The following is an 18,537-nucleotide window of genomic DNA, read 5'->3' on the forward strand; positions in this document are numbered from 1 at the left end:
ATTTTTAAAACACTTCTTCAACCCCAAATCACCAACCTACCTCTCACCTCATATCACCACACACGACCAAACAAACAAACCAATCTGCGTCTGTGTCAGAGTGTGAGTGTGTAGCATGGGGGCGGGTAGGGTAGGGCTAACACTGGTGATGCCAGGTCAAGGAATAATAAGCTGATGTCTACACCATCGGCAATCTGAATGACGGTGGCTGGCAAGCAACTTCTGAACACCTAAGCTAGTGATAATAATATTATATTGGCTGTTGGTGGATGACCTGCGCCTCGAGGAATAATCAATGTACAGTTACCCCCCATCAACGGTACTGTCTGATGCTGGGGCTGGACCCTACCTTCCTTCGTTCGAGTGTTATTTTTGATACATCTCAATCAATCAATCAATCATTTCATTATTCTATTCATATCTTTATCTATCTATATCTTTATTGTAATATATTTATCTATCTATCACCTTATAACACATTAATAAACAATGAGTTCTAGGTGGAGACAGACAAAGATCCTTCTGAGAAAGAATATAATATTGCTCAGAAGGAGTTATAGATCAACTATAATATTGTTGTTGGTACCATTTGTATTCGTATTCTTCTTGTGGATCCTTCAGTTTGGTATAAGAGCCAACAATAGGAATACACTAGCCACTCAAGTTTGTAAGTTATCATCATAACAGGGAAAAGACATTGGACATCGTGTGTCTGTGTCTGTGTGTGGAGACATGGAAACACATGCGGAACACACCCGGAAATACGGAAACACACGCGGAAACACTCACGGAAACACGGAGACACATTCGGAAACACACTCTGAAACACACATTAACACAAACAATCAATCAATCAATCAATCATATTATAACTATAGTGAGAGATCCAACAGCAGATATAATATCAAATCCACCAAGATGTATTATTGGAGAGAAGAAAAAGAGCTGTTATACAGTGGCATATGTTAGTGATACACCGATTGGTGATTGGACAATAGCGAGTATATCGAACAAGTTTGGAATACCTGATGAGGAGGTACGCAAGTTTGACTCGGCCGACGACTTGGACCTGTTCCTCAGTGCCAATCCCAACACGACAATGGCCGGCGTCATCTTCCACAAGAACGACACGACAAACGAACTGCACTACACGGTCATGTACAACAAGACGATGACCTACGTCAACTCGAAGCAGGTGCTGACGTCGACCTACGTCCAACTGCCGTGGATCCACGCGCTCGAGTCGTTCCTCGTGGCCAACATCACCAACAACCCCAACGCCAACTACTCGATCGACTTTACGCAGTTGGCGCATCCCGAGCTGGTGATTCGCGACATCATCGGAGACATGGGTCCGATCTTCTTCTTTGCCGCGCTGATGTTCAACGTCGTCATCCAGCTGGGCCAGATCGTGTTGGAGAAGGAGCTCAAGCTGCGTGAGGGAATGAACATGATGGGTCTGAAGGACAGCGTCTACTGGTTCACATGGACCGTCACCAACGTCACCATCAACACCATCTCCTGTTTCATCCTTGTTGCCGCCGGATACATCTTCCAATTCGATTTCTTCAAGAAGAATGCCTTTGGTACATTCTTCTTCCTCTTCCTCCTGTTCAGTATATCAATGGTCAGCTTTGTATTCTTCTTAAGTACTCTTATCAAGTCTGCAAACATTGCAAGTAAGTAGTCGTCTCCGTGGAAGTTGTGTGGCGCGGTAGTTGTGTGGCGCGCGAAGGACTACCACTCGCGAACAATGACTAACATCATCCAAACCAATCAATTAGCATCAATTGGATTCGTTATATTCTTGGTTGGAATCATCATTCAGGGCTTTGCATCGATGGCCTTCCAAGAGGGATTCTACGCTGCAGTGCGCATTGTATTGTCATTCTTGCCATTCGCATTGTTGGCCAAGGGCATTGGAGATTTGTCGAGTGCCGCTGCTGGCTCCACCGCCAGCGGTATGGCCTGGTCGGGAAGATTCAACAACGCATACTTCCCACTGCAGTCCACCTACTACTGGTTGATCTTTGACTTCTTCTTCTTCTTTGTGCTGGCGCTCTACTTGGACAACGTTGTGCCCAGCATGTATGGCACTTCCAAGGGAATGTTCTTCTTCTTGCAGCCATCCTACTGGGTGTGGCGTCCATCAAAGCCCAAGCCCCAGAAGGAGACCAAGCACTCCAAGAAGGCTGCCGCCGAGACTGACCATGAGGAGGATGAGGACGTCGTTGCAGAGCGCGAAAACGTCCTTGCTGGCACATTGCCCGAGGACACTGCCGTGCGCATCACCAACCTGCGCAAGGTCTACACATCATCTGGCTGCTGTGGCTGTAACAAGAAGCAGTTCGTCGCCGTCAAGAACACCTGTCTGTCCATTGGTCAGGGCCAACTATTTGTGCTGCTCGGCCACAATGGTGCCGGCAAGACCACCACATTCAACATGATGACTGGACTGTTCTCGCCATCAAGCGGTGATGCCTTTGTCTTTGGTCACTCAATCATTAGCAACATGCCAGCGATCAGAAAGGACATGGGCGTGTGTCCACAGCACGACATCCTCTGGAACGAGCTGACTGGCCGCGAGCATCTCGAGATCTACGCCGCGTTCAAGGGCATTCCCGACGACCGCATTCATGCCGAGGTTGAGGAGCGTCTCAAGGATGTCGAGCTGATCAGCGCCGCCAACCTGCCAACATCCAAGTACAGTGGTGGTATGCGTCGTCGTCTGTCCACAGCCATCGCCCTGATTGCCGACCCCAAGATCGTCTATTTGGACGAGCCCACCACTGGCATGGACCCCGTGTCTCGTCGCCAAGTGTGGAACCTGATCGAGAAGGTCAAGAAGGGCCGTGTCATCATCCTTACCACTCACTCGATGGAGGAGGCCGATGTGCTGGGCGACCGCATTGCCATCATGAAGAAGGGCAAGCTCGTGTGTCTGGGCTCATCACTGCGTCTCAAGAACAAGTTTGGCGCTGGCTACCGTCTCGTGGCGCTGCTCGACCTAAACAGATTGGACCGCACCGAAGACGTCATCCGCTTCTTTGAGATGCATTTGGATGTCAAGCCGGCCACCTCTGCCATTGGCACGCTCGAGTTCAACGTGCCACGCGAGAAACAACAAGCACTGATCGCCTTCTTTGAGAAGTTGGAGCATGCTCGTGAGATACTACCAATTCGCGACGTTCAAATCAGTATGACCACTCTTGAGGAAGTATTCCTTCACATTGCTGGTCATGATGAGTAGTAGGAATCATATATTATTATATAAATCAATGTGTTATCCCCTCCATTTGATGATCGGTCGATCAATCGGTCAAACAAAGTCAAACCTAGTGTGTGTGTGATGGGTTGGTGATGGGTGGGATAGTTCCCAATCAGATGTTTCCAACTCAATACCAGTATACTACGTTGATCTTCACAAGGTCGGGACACCTAGAACTACCTTTGAATTCAAAGTCAACAATTAACCATCCAATCAATCCTTCTGAGCCAACTTTCCATCACAACTTCATCATCAGTTTTGTTGGCTCTGGCAAGCCATTCCCACCCATCCATGACCGAATGGATGGATAATTATAATTTTTAATTTATTAATCCACTTTTGTGTGTGTGTATGATTATGATGGATCGAATCTGAGACACGACTTATGATAAAATACAAAAAATTTGTTTGTTGATGAAAGTGAGTGAGTGGAGTGTGTGATGGATGGATCAGAAATGGATGGATGAAAAGAGAGTGGAGTGGAGGTAGGGGAGAGCAAGAGTGTTTGTTGAAGATAGTAGGTGAGAGAGAGTGTGGTGGTGATGCTAGATTTGTCAACAACAAACTCTGAGACTGGCTGGCTGAATGACTGACTGACACTAACGATGCCAGACAGTCAGGCACGCCTGTGCACATCAATCATTCATTCCCATTGTCCTCTCTACTTGTACTTTTACATATACATATATAAATATATTAATACCATCCTTTTTTATTACTTGTACTTTTATATAATGTAAGTAATAATTACCTCAACTTTGATCTTCAACTCCATCAACTTCATCAACTTGATCAACTTTACAACTTTTCAACTTGATCTGGATGATGAGCAATCATGTGGTGTAGAGTGAATATGCACATCGATCATTCATTCCTTGGAAGATTCATTACAAAGACAACAACATAGGAGGAAGAGAAGGAGAAGGAGGTTAGACATTCATTCAAAATAGAACAATCAACTGACCCAGGAATATTCCCTCACTCAATCAATCATTCGATAAATCAATCAATCAATCAATCAAACATCGATCAATCAAACAAATATCTTCGATCATTAGTCTCTAATCAGAACAAAACAAACAAACAATGTCCAAGGTTGTCAGATCATCCAAGTATAGACACGTTTTTGGTCAGCAGGCCAAGAAGGAGGAGTGTTACCAGAACCTCAAGGTGACCAAGTCGGCATGGGACTCAAACTACATCGCCGCCAACACTAAATACTTTGGTGTCATCTGGGAGGCTGGCGGTGGTGGCTCATTCGCCGTCATCCCACACGAGAATCAGGGAAAGACTAGCATCAACACCCCACTGTTTGCCGGTCACAAGTCGGCCGTGCTGGACATTGCCTTCCACCCCTTCAACGAGAACCTCGTCGCCTCGGTCTCTGAGGACTGCAACGTCATGATCTGGGGCATCCCAGAGAATGGCCCAACCGCCACCATCACCGAGCCCCTCCAGACTCTCCAGGGCCACAAGCGTAAGGTCGGCACTTGCTCCTTCAACCCAGTCGCCAACAACGTCCTGGCCACCTCCTCTGGTGACTTTGCCGTCAAGACCTGGGATGTCGAGGCCGGCAGCGTGCTGAACTCGCTCGACCAGGGCCACACCGACATCATCGTCTCTGTTGAGTGGAACGCCAACGGCAGCCAGATGGTCTCGACCTGCAAGGACAAGAAGGTGCGTCTGTTCGACCCACGCTCCAACACCATCACCGCCGAGGCCGCCTGCCATCTGGGAATCAAGAACACCCGTGGTATCTTCTTGAGAGACACCATCCTCACCACCGGTTTCTCCAAGACCTCAGAGCGTGAGTTCAAGATCTACGACCCAAGGAACTTCACCGACCCACTCACCACCACCAGCATCGACTCGGCCTCTGGTCTGTTGATGCCATTCTTCGATGCCGACAACTCCATCCTCTACTTGGCCGGCAAGGGAGACGGTAACATCCGTTACTACGAGATGGTCAGCGAGGCCCCATACTTCCACTACCTGTCCGAGTTCAAGACCGCCAGCCCACAGCGTGGTATCTGCTTCATCCCCAAGCGTGCCTGCAACGTCAGCGAGTGCGAGATTGCCCGCGCCCTCAAGGTCACCCCATCCACCGTCGAGCCAATCAGCTTCCGTGTGCCAAGAAAGTCCGACATCTTCCAGGACGACCTCTACCCAGACACCTACGCCGGCGAGCCCGTCCTCACCTCCCAGGCATGGGCCAGCGGATCGAACGCTGAGCCAAAGACCTGCTCAATGGCTCCAGGTTTCGTCAAGAAGGCTGTTGTCCAGGAGTTCAAGCCAGTCGCTCAGGTCCAGACCGGTCCAAAGACCGAGAAGGAGCTCCGTGACGAGTATGAGAAGCTCAAGACCCGTGTTGCCTATTTGGAGTCTGAGATTGTCAAGAAGGATGCCAAGATCAAGGAGTTGGAGACCAAGTAAACTTGTCCCTCGTCCTTTGTCCTTACCTACTACTATTGCTCTTCAAGAGAGTAGTAGTGTGTATGTGTATCCATCATGTTACCAACACAATCAATCAATCATACATTCAATCAATCAATCAATCAATCAATCATAACCAAACCAACCCTGTCCCTATATAACCAAACATTAACCAAATAAAGTACACAAACCTTTTGCCACCATCATCACCAACATCGTCATCACAATGATTGTCAACCAATCATTCATTCATTCATTCAATCAATTCAGACCTTGTGGATGATGATGAGTCAGTTGAGTCTCAAGTTCTTCGCAATTTGTGCGTGTATGTTACCTGGGCTTGGACATGCTGGGGGTTTTGCTCAACACAAGAACGTATCCGGAGAAGTCTAGCGTTCCATCGTCCACACCCGACTCCCACACTTTCACTTCCATTCATAGGTTCCAATGTTGTTGTTCTAGTTGTTTTGTGATGTTTTTATAATTAATTTACAAAATAATAGCAAGATAGAGATAGAGAATTGAGTTGAATTGAAGCCAAGAGATTAGCTAGTGTGAATGAATGAATGAATGAGTAGTGTGTGTTACTTACTTGTATTCATCTCACTATTACTTTATTTAAATAATAATAATAACAACTTTCACTTGCTTAATAGCAAGATTATAACATCACTTAATTAATTAATATATATATTTATATAATATAAATTAATATTGTATCATAATAATAATACAGATAACAAACAAACGAACGAACGAACGAAAGAACGAACGACCAATTGAACGAATGATCATATATTATTACAACTAAATAGATAGATTAGCATACTTGTGGACATTAATCTTTATATAGACACAACAACAAAAATGGAAGGTGCGACCAATGTTATGTCGCTGTCTAATCAGTTACAACAGCAACAACAACAGGAGAAGGAGAAGCAACAACAACAAATGAACAATAACAATCCTGATATGCACAAGTCACTTCCACCAATATTACCATCCGATAATGATAAGATGTTGTCGGACAAGAGATCAAGACGATTCTCACTCTACGTTTATCAACATCATAGCAATAGTACCAATGACCTACATAGTGCAGCGGCCTCGGATAAGAGTAACAATAAGAACAGCAGCAGCACGACGGTACAACCAGAGTTGTTTGGATACAAGACACATCATGAAGATGAGTTTGGATACGCCTACACACACGATTCCAACGAGATTGACACAAGCAGTTCATCATCAGACAGTGCATACTCTCTCTATCGATCGGCACCATCAATCTCTCCAGTGACCAGTTTCACACAGCTCAGAGATGTGCCAGCATCCACTCTGACATCGACATCGACATCAACATTGACTTCGACATTGACATCCATAACAACACCAACTCGTTCCAATGGACCAGCCACAGTCACCAGTCAAGCACCACAATCAACAACATCATTATATCATTCACAGACTCAAGTACTGGCATACCCTCACACCGTTATACCTTATGCTCTCCCGATCATATCACCAACGGCGCCACTGCTTGCCGAGACACAGACTCTGAAGCCACCCGATCCCAATCAGCTGCCATCGTCCTACTTCTCCACAGTGCGCTCGGCGTACGCCGCCGACGTCCGCGTGGGCGGAGGCAGCTACATGGAGGACGAGTACAATGAGAAGGAGTCGATACTGCGGCCCGTCGAGAAGTCGCTGTCGGGCGCAAAGGACTGGAACGTCGAGTTTCAAACATTGGTCAACAACAATCGCATGGAAGGATATCGCGAGATCTCCAAGCTGGCGCACGACTTTGTCTACACTGCCAAGATCTATGGCAAGGTCATCATCTCTGAGCTAATGCTCCCACTACATCTCAAAACAATCAAACCGATCAACATTGGTGGAGTAGCCGGTGGTCACAAGTATATCGCATTGGGTATATTGTTCAAGGTATGTTGTCCTATCTATCGCGCACGCACTGATCATCATCATGATCATGGTCACTAACACATGCAACTCAGCTGGCACTCGATTCACAAGGACTCTATGTTGGAGACCACAACGCGATGAAGGCAGCTGGACATGAACTCAAAGGATTGATGAGTTATTATAATGCAAGAGTGGAAGGACTTCATCATCCATTGATGACACTGATCGATTATAGAGGCTTCCGTTTGGTGGCCATGTCATTGCTGCCAATCAGTGGCGAGACCATTGTCTATGGCAGCAGTGATGGTGGCATCACGGTACACAGTGACAACACATCCTTCAATGAGAAGATGGAGAAGTCTGCACAGATACTCAATATCAAGGGTCATATTGTTGGCAGGGACAATCCACGTCTCCTACACTCCTGTGGCGACATTGAAGGTCACATTGGCAACGATGGCAACTTCTACCTGTTGGACTTTGCCCGTGTATTCCCACCCGTTGTCAAGATCATCGAGAATGGTCCACCAAGTCATCTATATGAGTTGCTAAGAGTAAGTACATTTGATTGATTGGCGTTGCTGGACCATCAAATTAACAAACAATAATTCATGTGACTCTAGCCTGAGCTTGTAAAGTCCAACTCCAAGCCATTGTCATCAGATGCACTGACTGGATGGGGCAAGTTTGATCCCAACTCTTCAGAACACAACTGTATGTTTGATCAACACAACACCAATCAATCAATCAATCAAAGATACCATACTTACAATCAATCAATAACAACCATACAGATGAAGTCAAGGAGGCATCATACAAGTTGTTCTTAAAGGTCATACCAAAGTTTGTCAAGTACTTGGATGGATTGGACATGTGTGAGAAGAAGGAGTTGCATTTGACACAGGAGCTGCATCGTGTTGGAATCAACTGCAGATACTTGGGACTGATCAAGCGTCAGGTACATTGTCCATGCGTAAGAAGAATCATCCTCTGTGAGATGTTGGCGCGTACCATCAGGAGCGAGGTCATGGCACTGTTCAGAGGCAAGATGAAGACTGCCGACACACCCTCTGAAGAGCCCTTCAAAGAGGTAGTCGTCCAATACTTTAACAAGGTCTTCAAGTTTGAGTCCACTCCCAAGGGTAATGCATGGCCTGCATCACTAAAGTATGTTACTTCATCATTCATTCATTCAATCACTGGAACCCATTCCAACTAACATTGTTATTACTCCAGGGAGTCAATATCCAAGAAGTTCATGGGAGCATTCCAGATATTACCAGAGGATAGAGAGACGATAACATTCGAATCGATCGTTGGAAAGAAGTTTGACGAGGAGATGATGAAGAGATATATTCGCTCCGATGGCAAGCAGGAGGACTTTTTGGTGAGCGACGTCGATGTACACACGATGATGAAGCGTTTCAATCAGTTGTCTGGTGTTGGCCTGACGCAACGCGCGATGAAGGAGCTCCAGAAGCAGGACAGCATTCGTTTGGTACCTTCCGACGTCAAGAGAATGAAGGCCAAGGTCAAGGCACACCATCTCGTCGAGTTTGCTCAGGGCATGGTGCTGTGGGACGAGGCCAAGAAGGAGATGATGCTCAACAAGGTGGGCACAGCAGCAGGTAGCCTCAGCAATCACAATCACTTGGCTGCCGCTGCCGCCAACATGCCAGCACTCCAAGGCGCCGAGAACAACAGCGAGAGGATCGCTGATCGTTTGATGATGTGTGCTGATGATCACTTCCGTAGTGCTCTCTCAGTGTCGCCACACAGCGGCGAGGTCAGTGCCAATTGGGCACTGATGCTGGTCGAGCGTGCCAGAATATCACGTCTCACCAACCCCGAGCTGGCCGACAGCCAGTACCACATGGCCGAGGAGAAGCTGCGGACGAGCGTGTGCGATGGCGGCAAGCCCAAGATCACACTGGACAATGTGCTGCTCGAGTACGCCGAGTTCCTCTACATCTGGGGCACGTACTTCCACATTGAGCTCGACATGAACGAGGCCAATGGACTGCGCAGCAAGATCCTGGGCCGCTGCCAAAAGAAGATCTATGAGGCCATCCAGATCAACCCGTCCAAGTTCTCCGTGGTGCTACAAAAGGCCAAGTTCCTGGAGAAGAGCTTCCACGAGTCCAAGAGCTTCCGTGAGCACGCCGCCTACTACGCCGCCATCTCGCTGGTGCTTGACACTCTGATCCAGAGCTACGACAAGCTGCCCGCGACGTTCCATCGCGAGATCGCCGAGAACATCACGCAGAACCTGTCACCCATCGAGGTGATGATGAAGGAGAAGGAGGTGGCCGAGTCGCCCGACCTCATCCATCGCTCGATCGACGACGACATTGGCCACAAGTCAGCCATCTCGCTCCGCAAGGAGGAGGAAGAGATCAGGAAGCTGCTCGAGACTGACCCATACGCTGTCATCAAGTTTGAGATGGGTTGCTCATACCTGCGCTACGGCTACATGACGCATCTATTTGGTATCATGTGCTCGAAGCGTGGCCACACCAAGCAGGCCAGCACCAAGCTGCTCAAGAAGGCGGGTTCGCTCATGCAGATGAGTATCGATACGGACCCCAACAACCGAGACATCCTCATCGAGCACATCAAGAAGTTCACATCATCCAGCCAGTTTATCGACTTTTACCAGTCGGCCATCGGATGTCCATCGGTCATTGACTTTTTGGAGGACCGCTTCTCGCGTATTGGTCACCTGTCTCTAAAAGACTGCTGGCACATTCCCATCGAGTTGATCGAAGGACTGATCGAGTACTCGCCCAAGGTCAAGGTGCTCGTGCTAGATGGATGCACTCAGGTCACCGATTCCACAATCGAGTTGATCGCCAAGAAGATGCTACATCTCGAGACACTCAGTCTGTGTGACTGTGTCAAGATCACCACGATCGTGTCACAACGCCTGCTCAAGGAGCACCTGGCAGAGGTGGCCAAGAATGGCAAGTCACAAAGCAGTGTCAGCACTGGAAACCTCAATGAGTATATCCAAGAGTCATCATCATCGTCTTCGTCATCATCGACCAAGAGATGTATATTCGAGAAACCATCATTCAAATGTCATGCTGGCGCAACACCCAACCAGAACATACTGATGACCTCGTTGAACAATGTCCTGACGGCATCCAACCAGGCACCAACGTCTCCCCCACTGGCACTCAAGCCACTTGGCCTACTACAGAACCTCAATCTGAGTGGCTGCCTGGCCATCAAGGACGACACAATCATCAACATTGCCCAGCTCAACCTGCCCCTCCTCTCAATCTCACTCAAACAATGCATCAACATCACCGATCGTGCAATCATCCAGTTGACTCAGCACAGCCACCGCCTGCAATCCATCAACTTAAGTGGATGCACAAACATTGGCGACGCATCAATCTACGCCATCACGTCCACCTGTCTTGGCCTGCGCGAGCTCAACCTCAACAAGTGTGTCAACGTCACATCGTCCTCGATCGACAAGTTCTGCAAGACGTTGCAGAGCAGCATTCGCTCGCTACGTCTGTCCAAGGCACCGTTGGCCGTCACCGACGACACACTGCGCCTCATTGGCAAGTACTGCATAGAGATGCAGCACGTGAACATCACCAACAACACGCTGGTCACCGACCACGGCGTCAACAGCCTGACCAAGTCGGTGCGCAACATTGTTGAGCTCAACATATCCTATTGTGTCAACATCTCGGACCAGGGCATCGCCATGATCGCCAGCGCCTGTCCCAAGCTCCGCATCCTGCGCATGGCCGGCCTGAACAGCGTGTCGTCTCTGCGACCGATCGGAAACAACTGTCCAGAGCTGGTCGAGTTGGATGTCACCGAGTGCCACAAGATCACTTCGGACCTGGGCTGTGTCACCAAGGGCTGTCCCAACCTCACCATCTTTAAGCTGCGCCGCTGCTACGGCATCCAGGACGCGCCACTACTCTCAGACGACGGCGAGATCCACCTGCTGTGCAAGATGACCAAGCTGGACTGGAGCCACGGCAACATCGAGTTCCCCACCATCCACTCGATCACGCACTCGTGCAAGTCGCTCACATCGCTCAACATCTCCTATTGCAAGAGCCTGAAGGACTCGTCGCTAGAGAGGATCGCGGCGTCCCTTCCCCGTCTCAAGAAGCTCAAGATCGACGCATTGGTCACCATCACGGACGATGGCATCAAGGCACTGTCCGAGGGCTCGCTTCACAGCAACCTCGAGGTGCTGTCGCTGGCCGGCTGTCGAAAGATCACAGACGTCAGTGCCCGATACATCCTGCAGTTTAGCAACCTGCGCAAGATATCGATTGGCGAGTGCATGATGACCACCTCTGGTGCCGAGATCATCGTGGCCGACTCCTTTGAGTTGATGCAATTCAATGTTCGCAACTGTCTCAACATCAACATCATTCATCTTAAGGAGAAGCATCCACACATCTGTTTCAAGAGTATCAAGAAGGAGACTGCCTACTTCTCTGAATGATCAATGGATCAGTTTGATTGATAGTGAATAAACATATGTTGTCGTTCGTTCGATGTCATATTTGTAGTTATACATTCATCATCATAACATCGCGTTTGTTTGTTTGATTGTATCCGCCATTAAGCTGTTACTGTTTGCTGCTGTATGTTTATTGTATATAATGTAGAGTTGAGTGATTGATTGGTTGGATGGATGGTAGGATGTTGATGATGCTACACAGTCGCAAGCTTGAATGAGGTGTAATGTACTATACTATAATATAAGTCGTGTGATTGATTGGTGTGACATGTCACTCTTCTTCTTGACTCCAAGGATTGATTGATTGATTGATCTGTATCGCTCACTCTCTATCTCTTCTGTCTTGATGATGATGATGAATGTTTACACTTCACAAACACATTGATCGTTGTTGTTTGAATATGACGGCCAGACTTGATCGCTTATTCTCTTCTGTTCAACTCGGTGTGGACATCGATGTCGTAACCTGGCCAGTAACCAACGATGGAGTTCTTGCCATAGACCTCACCGGCGTAGAAGAAACCGGCCATGCCGACGGCGGTGCCAGCGACTCTCTTGGCATCACCGACGGTGATGGCAGATGGGTTCTTGAGCTTCTCGACAAACAGGTTGGTGTCGGCCTTGATCACGGCTGAGCTGTAACGCTGCTTCAAGTACTGGAGCAAGTTGCAGCCGAACTGGTAGAACTGTGGTTGGTTGACGTTGGTCATTCTTTGTTGTTGTTTGTTGATTAGATAGAATATGTATCTTTGGTTGTTGTTTGAATCAAACAAGTTTGAAGTTGTAAAGTATTGCGTGTGTTTGGTTGCTCAGCTGGGTCCTCCTTCCCCAACCCCAGGCGCATCATTCATCATAGCTCAGCACACGAATTAAAAAAAAATCGGCAACGATGAACTTCCAGTCAGTCTTTCTCTCTCCGACCCAATAGCCAATGACTTGTTCATCCTACTCATCAATCATCGACATCATCAATAACTTGAATCGTTGTTATCTTTTACATGTTTAATTGTATGATGATGATGACTTTGTTGTTGTTGTCAACAATTTAATTGTTAATCTTTGATGTTGTCATTATGAAATATACAACCAACAACATTATTTGATCAATGAAAGTATGCGCGATCGTCATAGGCAAACAAACAATAAATATCACAGTGACCTTTTCAGTTGGTCCACCTTTTTTGCAAATAGTTTGTTTGGCTCTCTCTTTCCTCATGGTGGACACATCCCCTCTCATTCACTCTTACTCACTCACTCACTCATTCACTCACTTACTCCCTAACTCACTTCCCTTCTTGTTCACACACAAACCAATTATATTTGTTGTCAACATTATTCATTCATTCATTCTCTCACTCACTCTTACCACTCACTCTCACTCATTTACTCTCACACACACAACACCAAAGAGAGAGAGATAGAAAGAGATAGATAAATAGAAAGATAGATAGTTGTAATTAGATAGTTAGTGTCAACAAGTTAATCAAACAACTAAACAAGCAGCGTTCATTCGTTCTGCATCACCCCCTATTTAATAGAGCTAACTGGTATGTTGTTATTGTTGTTATTGCTGTACAACAAACAATTGTTATACGGGTTATAGTTATTGTTAACTAACATATTCATTACAAACAAACAAATATATAGTATTATTAGATTGATAGATAGATAGATTAGATAAGATAAATTGAACAATGCAATCGATCAAGTTGGTAGTCGTAGGTGATGGTGCTGTTGGAAAGACATGTCTGTTGATCTCATACACCTCAAACTCCTTCCCAACTGAATATGTACCCACCGTCTTTGATAACTACTCAGGTATGTTAAGTTGTTAGGTTTATCAACAATATAACAACTGGTATAACTTACATTATTATTATTTAATAGCCAATGTTATGGTTGATAACAAGACAGTTAGTTTGGGTCTTTGGGATACAGCTGGTCAAGAGGATTATGACCGTCTCCGTCCACTCAGTTACCCTCAGACCGATGTATTTCTTATCTGTTTCGCTATAATAAGCCAGACATCGTTCACCAATGTCAAGTCCAAGTGGTGGCCAGAGGTCACTCATCACTGTCCCAACAGCACGATCATCCTCGTTGGCACCAAGTGCGATCTCAGAGACGACAGGGAGGCATTGGAGAAGCTCAAGGAGAAGAACCAAACACCACTCTCGCCACAACAGGGTGAGCAGATGGCCAAGGACATCAAGGCGTTTTGTTATTTGGAGTGTTCCGCTTTGACTCAGAAGGGTATTGCATCATCATCATCTTCATCATCATCGTCAATTGCGATAGTTGACTAACAATCCCAATCAATCATTCAATCAATATAGGTCTTAAGCAGGTATTCGATGAGGCAATCAAGGCCGTTATATTCCCAGACAGAGACAAGTCCAGCAAGTCGGGCAAGTCAAAGTGCTCGATTCTATAGAAACATAACATTTGCTGACAACATAACAACAACATAACAATAACAACAACAACAACATCTGCCAAGGCAGTAGCAGCAGAAGCAATAGCAATAGAAGCAGCGGCTGCAGCAGCGGCAGGCGGCATTTGAACAGAATACAACATCACAAACACATTACTATCAAAATCACATCACATCACATCACATACACAAAGGAGCTTGGAGTTTGGAGAATGAAGAGTTTGAACACATTGAGTTCAACAACAACAACAACGACATCAACGTGATTGAATGAACATGGTCCAAGCCTCGAACCAAAGGTTCACATGTAAAGAGGGTATTATTTATTTGATCAATAATAACATCAGCAGCATCGTCATCACAACATCCAACACTTACTACTTTAACCTCCTCCTTATATTACAACAACGTTTAACAATAATAATCAATCAAGTTTCTCTACATCCAATCACTTCCATAACAATCACAATCACACTTTTGCTTGGAGGGTTCGTTAGGGCTTCGCTCTTCAAATATCATTCATTCATTCTTTGTGTGATGTTGTTCGAACAAATAGATATACCTAGGGGCATTAGCTTTCTGTACTTGTTTGGGCCTCCGCCATTCAATGACGGACAAGGGCCTTAAAATATCGTCTGAAAGACCCATGCATGGCAGCAGGACCAAATGGTTGAGACACTCATCAACTTAGTAAGACCTATAATATCGCGTCTGATTGCTACATTGACAATCCAGTCTTCCATTATCAATCATCAACTAACACATACACGTACATTCAACAGGATGAGGTTGTTTATTATAACTCTGATTGTTGTTACTTTGTTCTTGGTCTTCAATGACAAGGTTAACTCACAAACACATCGTGTTCCGCATCTCTGGACACAAACTGTCAAGGCCTTGCCAAATGATATAGTAGAGTTTAGAGTTGCCTTGCGCCAACATAATCTTGATGTTCTCGAGAGCACTCTACTAGATGTCTCTGATCCAAAGTCTGACAACTATGGTACGTCTTCACATCCCTCCACAATCACGACAAACACTCCCTCACTCCTTCAATCAATCAATCAAAGGTAAACACTGGACAATTGATCAGATAATGGGCTTGATATCACCATCAAGTGAGGTCTCTAACAATGTTGTCCAATTCCTGATGGCCAATGGAGTGGAGAATGTTGAGAATCATCGTGACTTTATCAAAGCATCGGCATCAGTTGAGACCATTGAATATTTGTTCAATGTTGACATGTTCATCTTTGAACACAAGACCAAGAGGAATCACTTCATCACCAGCTCCTCCTAAATCTACACCGTACCATCACCAATTGCCGATGTAGTTCAGATGATCTCTGGTATCTCAGAGTTGCCATACATCAACGAGCTCTCCAAGCCAAGGCGAGCATCCAACCCTGCAGCCACTGGCAAGATACCAATCGACAACGGATTGGTCATTCCAGAGACCATCCAGGAAGTCTACGGCATCTCCGCAGGGTTTGACAACAATCCAAACTCATCACTTTGTTTGGTCGAGTTCCTGAAGGAGCATGCCTACTTGCCACAAGACTTGGTCAACTTCTCGACACTAATGTCTACGCCATTCTTCAACACCAGTCATATTGTCGGTGCCTTTGACACATTCTTGCCAGGTGGCGAATCAATCCTTGACGTCCAATTCAGTGCATCAACAGCTCAATCAGTTGAACTATGGTACTGGACTGTTGATAACTGGATGTATGACTTCTTGTCCGACCTCTCTGTAACATACCCAGCACCCTACGTTATCTCAATGTCCTGGGGATGGCCTGAGGACGTGACCTGTCAGATGGCTTCATGTCCAAGCAATGAGACCAGTATCGAGTACATCGATCGTTGCAACGTCGAGTTTATGAAGTTGGGACTGCGTGGCATCACAGTCGTTGTCATCTCTGGTGACCTCGGTGCACCAGGCAATGGCAACTCCAATTGTGACCACCTGTCCAATCCCTTAACCAACATTTATCCGGGTACCTCACCCTGGGTAACCACAGTTGGCGCCACCATGCTTGCTGCGCCAACAACAGAGACCTCACCTGCCAGCAACAATAACAACAACTACGACGACATCAACTCACCACCAATCTGTAGACAACAACCATGTGCCAACTCTACTGTGGAGCTGGTCTGTACCTTCCCAGAGGCACTCATCACAAGTGGTGGCGGCCTCTCCTATTACACACCAATGCCATCTTGGCAGTCTAGCCAGGTGACTTCATACCTCAACTCTGGCGTGAAGCTACCATCCTCATCATTCTACAATGCTACCAATCGTGCGTTCCCAGATGTCTCGGCATTAGGTCACAACTATGCTTGTATCGTACATAATAGGTTGGAGATTATGGATGGCACTTCGGCATCGACTCCAGTATGGGGTGGTATCATCGCCTTGCTGAACTCCTACCGTCTAAACAATGGTAAGAGTACTCTAGGCTTTATCAATCCACTCCTATACTCTGCACCAGCCAACTGTTTCAATGACATCACTACTGGCAACAACTTTTGCATGGAACAATGCTGTAGTTTCACTGGATTCATTGCCACCACTGGTTGGGATCCAGTCACTGGTCTTGGAACACCAGTGTTCAAGATCCTACTTGCCTATGTTGCCTCTCTTCCATAGATGGTCTATTATTATAAATACTAATATGACGATTAATTATTTGATTGATTGAGTGATTGTGATCAATTTGGTAATGGTTACTTAAAATGGATACTTCTCCTTATTAAGTATCGTTTACCTTATATAGTAATGGATACCAATTGATCCACAAAGTATATAGTTGATTGACATCCCCGGCAAGTATAAATACCAAGGTGTATCCAGTCATTAGTATCATTGGTAAGTAGACTTGACAGATTACCATGGCTCACGAACTATCCTCATTCCATTCTTTCAAATACTGACTCACTTTGTTTGTTTCGTTCCATAATTCCCACATGTCTAGCCAACTTGAAGAACCTTGCTCAACCTATGGCCGCCATCCAGAATGCCCAGTCTTTTGCCTCATACCAGGGAGCCACGTCCAACCAGTCCAACAACGAGGTTGAGTGCTGCCGCCGCAGGAGAAGAGTGAACATCAACATCATCATCGGAGGATTCAACAATGGTTGTGGTTGCGGTGGCTTTGATGGCTTTAACGGCTTTGACTGAGCGCACTCTCAGTACTTACTGTTGGTCCTCCTACCTACTGAATAGTCCAATCCTAGTCTAGTGTGAGGATCAATAAACAACATCATGTGTGCTTGTTGTCATCTTACAGTCACATCAATCAATCAACTAACTAATCAACTAACTACACATAACATTGCTTTATCGTTAAGTCGCTCAAACATTGAGCGTAGATAGAATATACAATTTAATAATGACGAGACCAAACAATGTTGCTGGTTTGGTCATTGGCCAGTGGATGGTGGATGGATTGGTAATAGATACAAAGATTGTTGTTGTGTTGTAATCGTCGGGAGAGAGAGGTCACCAAGAGCAAGCAATTGATTGAGATCGAGTTTACATGTTGCTATTGTCATCATCATCGTCGTTGTCAGTAGTTTAGTACTTGAAACGCTTGTAGAACTTGTGACCGTGGTGATGATGTGGGTATGGGTAGGCACCGCCGCCCATGTAGCCTGGTGGGTAGACGGCTGGGGCGATACCAGCTGGGTAGACAGTTGGTCCCATTGGGTAAACAGGTGGAGCAACCATTGGCACTACAGATCAGCAAGTAAAGTTTATGGTTAGTAATCTATGTTGTAAAGAGTATTTTGGAGTCTTACTAGAGTATGGCATACCTCCGGCAGGGTACATGAGTGGGTCGACGACCATTGGTGGCGCCATGCCAACTCCCATTGGCACAACAGTTGTTGGCACAACATAACCTGGTGGATAGATTGGGGCTCCGTATGGGTTCATTTCTTTTATATTATAATCTTAAAGTATACTTGTATAAT

At 46.2% G+C, this 18,537-nt stretch overlaps 9 protein-coding genes across 9 annotated transcripts; 7 read left to right on the forward strand and 2 right to left on the reverse strand.

Annotated features, from left to right (window-relative positions):
• Positions 1-489: 489 nt before the first annotated feature.
• SAMD00019534_040090 (hypothetical protein) lies at positions 490-3,250 on the forward strand (the record flags this gene model as incomplete). The annotated part of the gene is made up of 3 exons (XM_012900514.1): positions 490-667; positions 879-1,679; positions 1,785-3,250. 3 exons carry the CDS (start codon positions 490-492, stop codon positions 3,248-3,250), a joined length of 2,445 nt encoding a protein of 814 aa, XP_012755968.1.
• A 1,104-nt stretch (positions 3,251-4,354) lies between these two features.
• Positions 4,355-5,701, forward strand: SAMD00019534_040100 (hypothetical protein; the record flags this gene model as incomplete). The annotated part of the gene is made up of 1 exon (XM_012900515.1): positions 4,355-5,701. One exon carries the CDS (start codon positions 4,355-4,357, stop codon positions 5,699-5,701), a length of 1,347 nt encoding a protein of 448 aa, XP_012755969.1.
• Positions 5,702-6,568: 867 nt separating this feature from the next.
• SAMD00019534_040110 (hypothetical protein) lies at positions 6,569-12,107 on the forward strand (the record flags this gene model as incomplete). Its single annotated transcript, XM_012900516.1, has 5 exons — positions 6,569-7,642; positions 7,714-8,175; positions 8,245-8,335; positions 8,416-8,788; positions 8,858-12,107. 5 exons carry the CDS (start codon positions 6,569-6,571, stop codon positions 12,105-12,107), a joined length of 5,250 nt encoding a protein of 1,749 aa, XP_012755970.1.
• Positions 12,108-12,484: 377 nt separating this feature from the next.
• Positions 12,485-12,760, forward strand: SAMD00019534_040130 (hypothetical protein; the record flags this gene model as incomplete). The annotated part of the gene is made up of 1 exon (XM_012900517.1): positions 12,485-12,760. One exon carries the CDS (start codon positions 12,485-12,487, stop codon positions 12,758-12,760), a length of 276 nt encoding a protein of 91 aa, XP_012755971.1.
• On the reverse strand, positions 12,548-12,874 carry SAMD00019534_040120 (hypothetical protein; the record flags this gene model as incomplete). Its single annotated transcript, XM_012900518.1, has 1 exon — positions 12,548-12,874. A coding segment is annotated over one exon (327 nt), but the record flags the coding sequence as incomplete, so codon positions are not given.
• Positions 12,875-13,819: 945 nt separating this feature from the next.
• On the forward strand, positions 13,820-14,559 carry SAMD00019534_040140 (hypothetical protein; the record flags this gene model as incomplete). Its single annotated transcript, XM_012900519.1, has 3 exons — positions 13,820-13,943; positions 14,013-14,378; positions 14,462-14,559. 3 exons carry the CDS (start codon positions 13,820-13,822, stop codon positions 14,557-14,559), a joined length of 588 nt encoding a protein of 195 aa, XP_012755973.1.
• Positions 14,560-15,357: 798 nt separating this feature from the next.
• SAMD00019534_040150 (hypothetical protein) lies at positions 15,358-15,859 on the forward strand (the record flags this gene model as incomplete). The annotated part of the gene is made up of 2 exons (XM_012900520.1): positions 15,358-15,562; positions 15,630-15,859. Coding segments are annotated over 2 exons (435 nt in total), but the record flags the coding sequence as incomplete, so codon positions are not given.
• Positions 15,860-17,563: 1,704 nt separating this feature from the next.
• SAMD00019534_040160 (hypothetical protein) lies at positions 17,564-17,743 on the forward strand (the record flags this gene model as incomplete). Its single annotated transcript, XM_012900521.1, has 1 exon — positions 17,564-17,743. One exon carries the CDS (start codon positions 17,564-17,566, stop codon positions 17,741-17,743), a length of 180 nt encoding a protein of 59 aa, XP_012755975.1.
• A 245-nt stretch (positions 17,744-17,988) lies between these two features.
• Positions 17,989-18,462, reverse strand: SAMD00019534_040170 (hypothetical protein; the record flags this gene model as incomplete). The annotated part of the gene is made up of 2 exons (XM_012900522.1): positions 17,989-18,297; positions 18,379-18,462. Coding segments are annotated over 2 exons (393 nt in total), but the record flags the coding sequence as incomplete, so codon positions are not given.
• Between the last annotated feature and the right edge of the window lie 75 nt (positions 18,463-18,537).

This window comes from Acytostelium subglobosum (assembly GCF_000787575.1).
Source record: "Acytostelium subglobosum LB1 DNA, scaffold: scaffold7, whole genome shotgun sequence".
Taxonomy (NCBI): domain Eukaryota; phylum Evosea; class Eumycetozoa; order Acytosteliales; family Acytosteliaceae; genus Acytostelium; species Acytostelium subglobosum.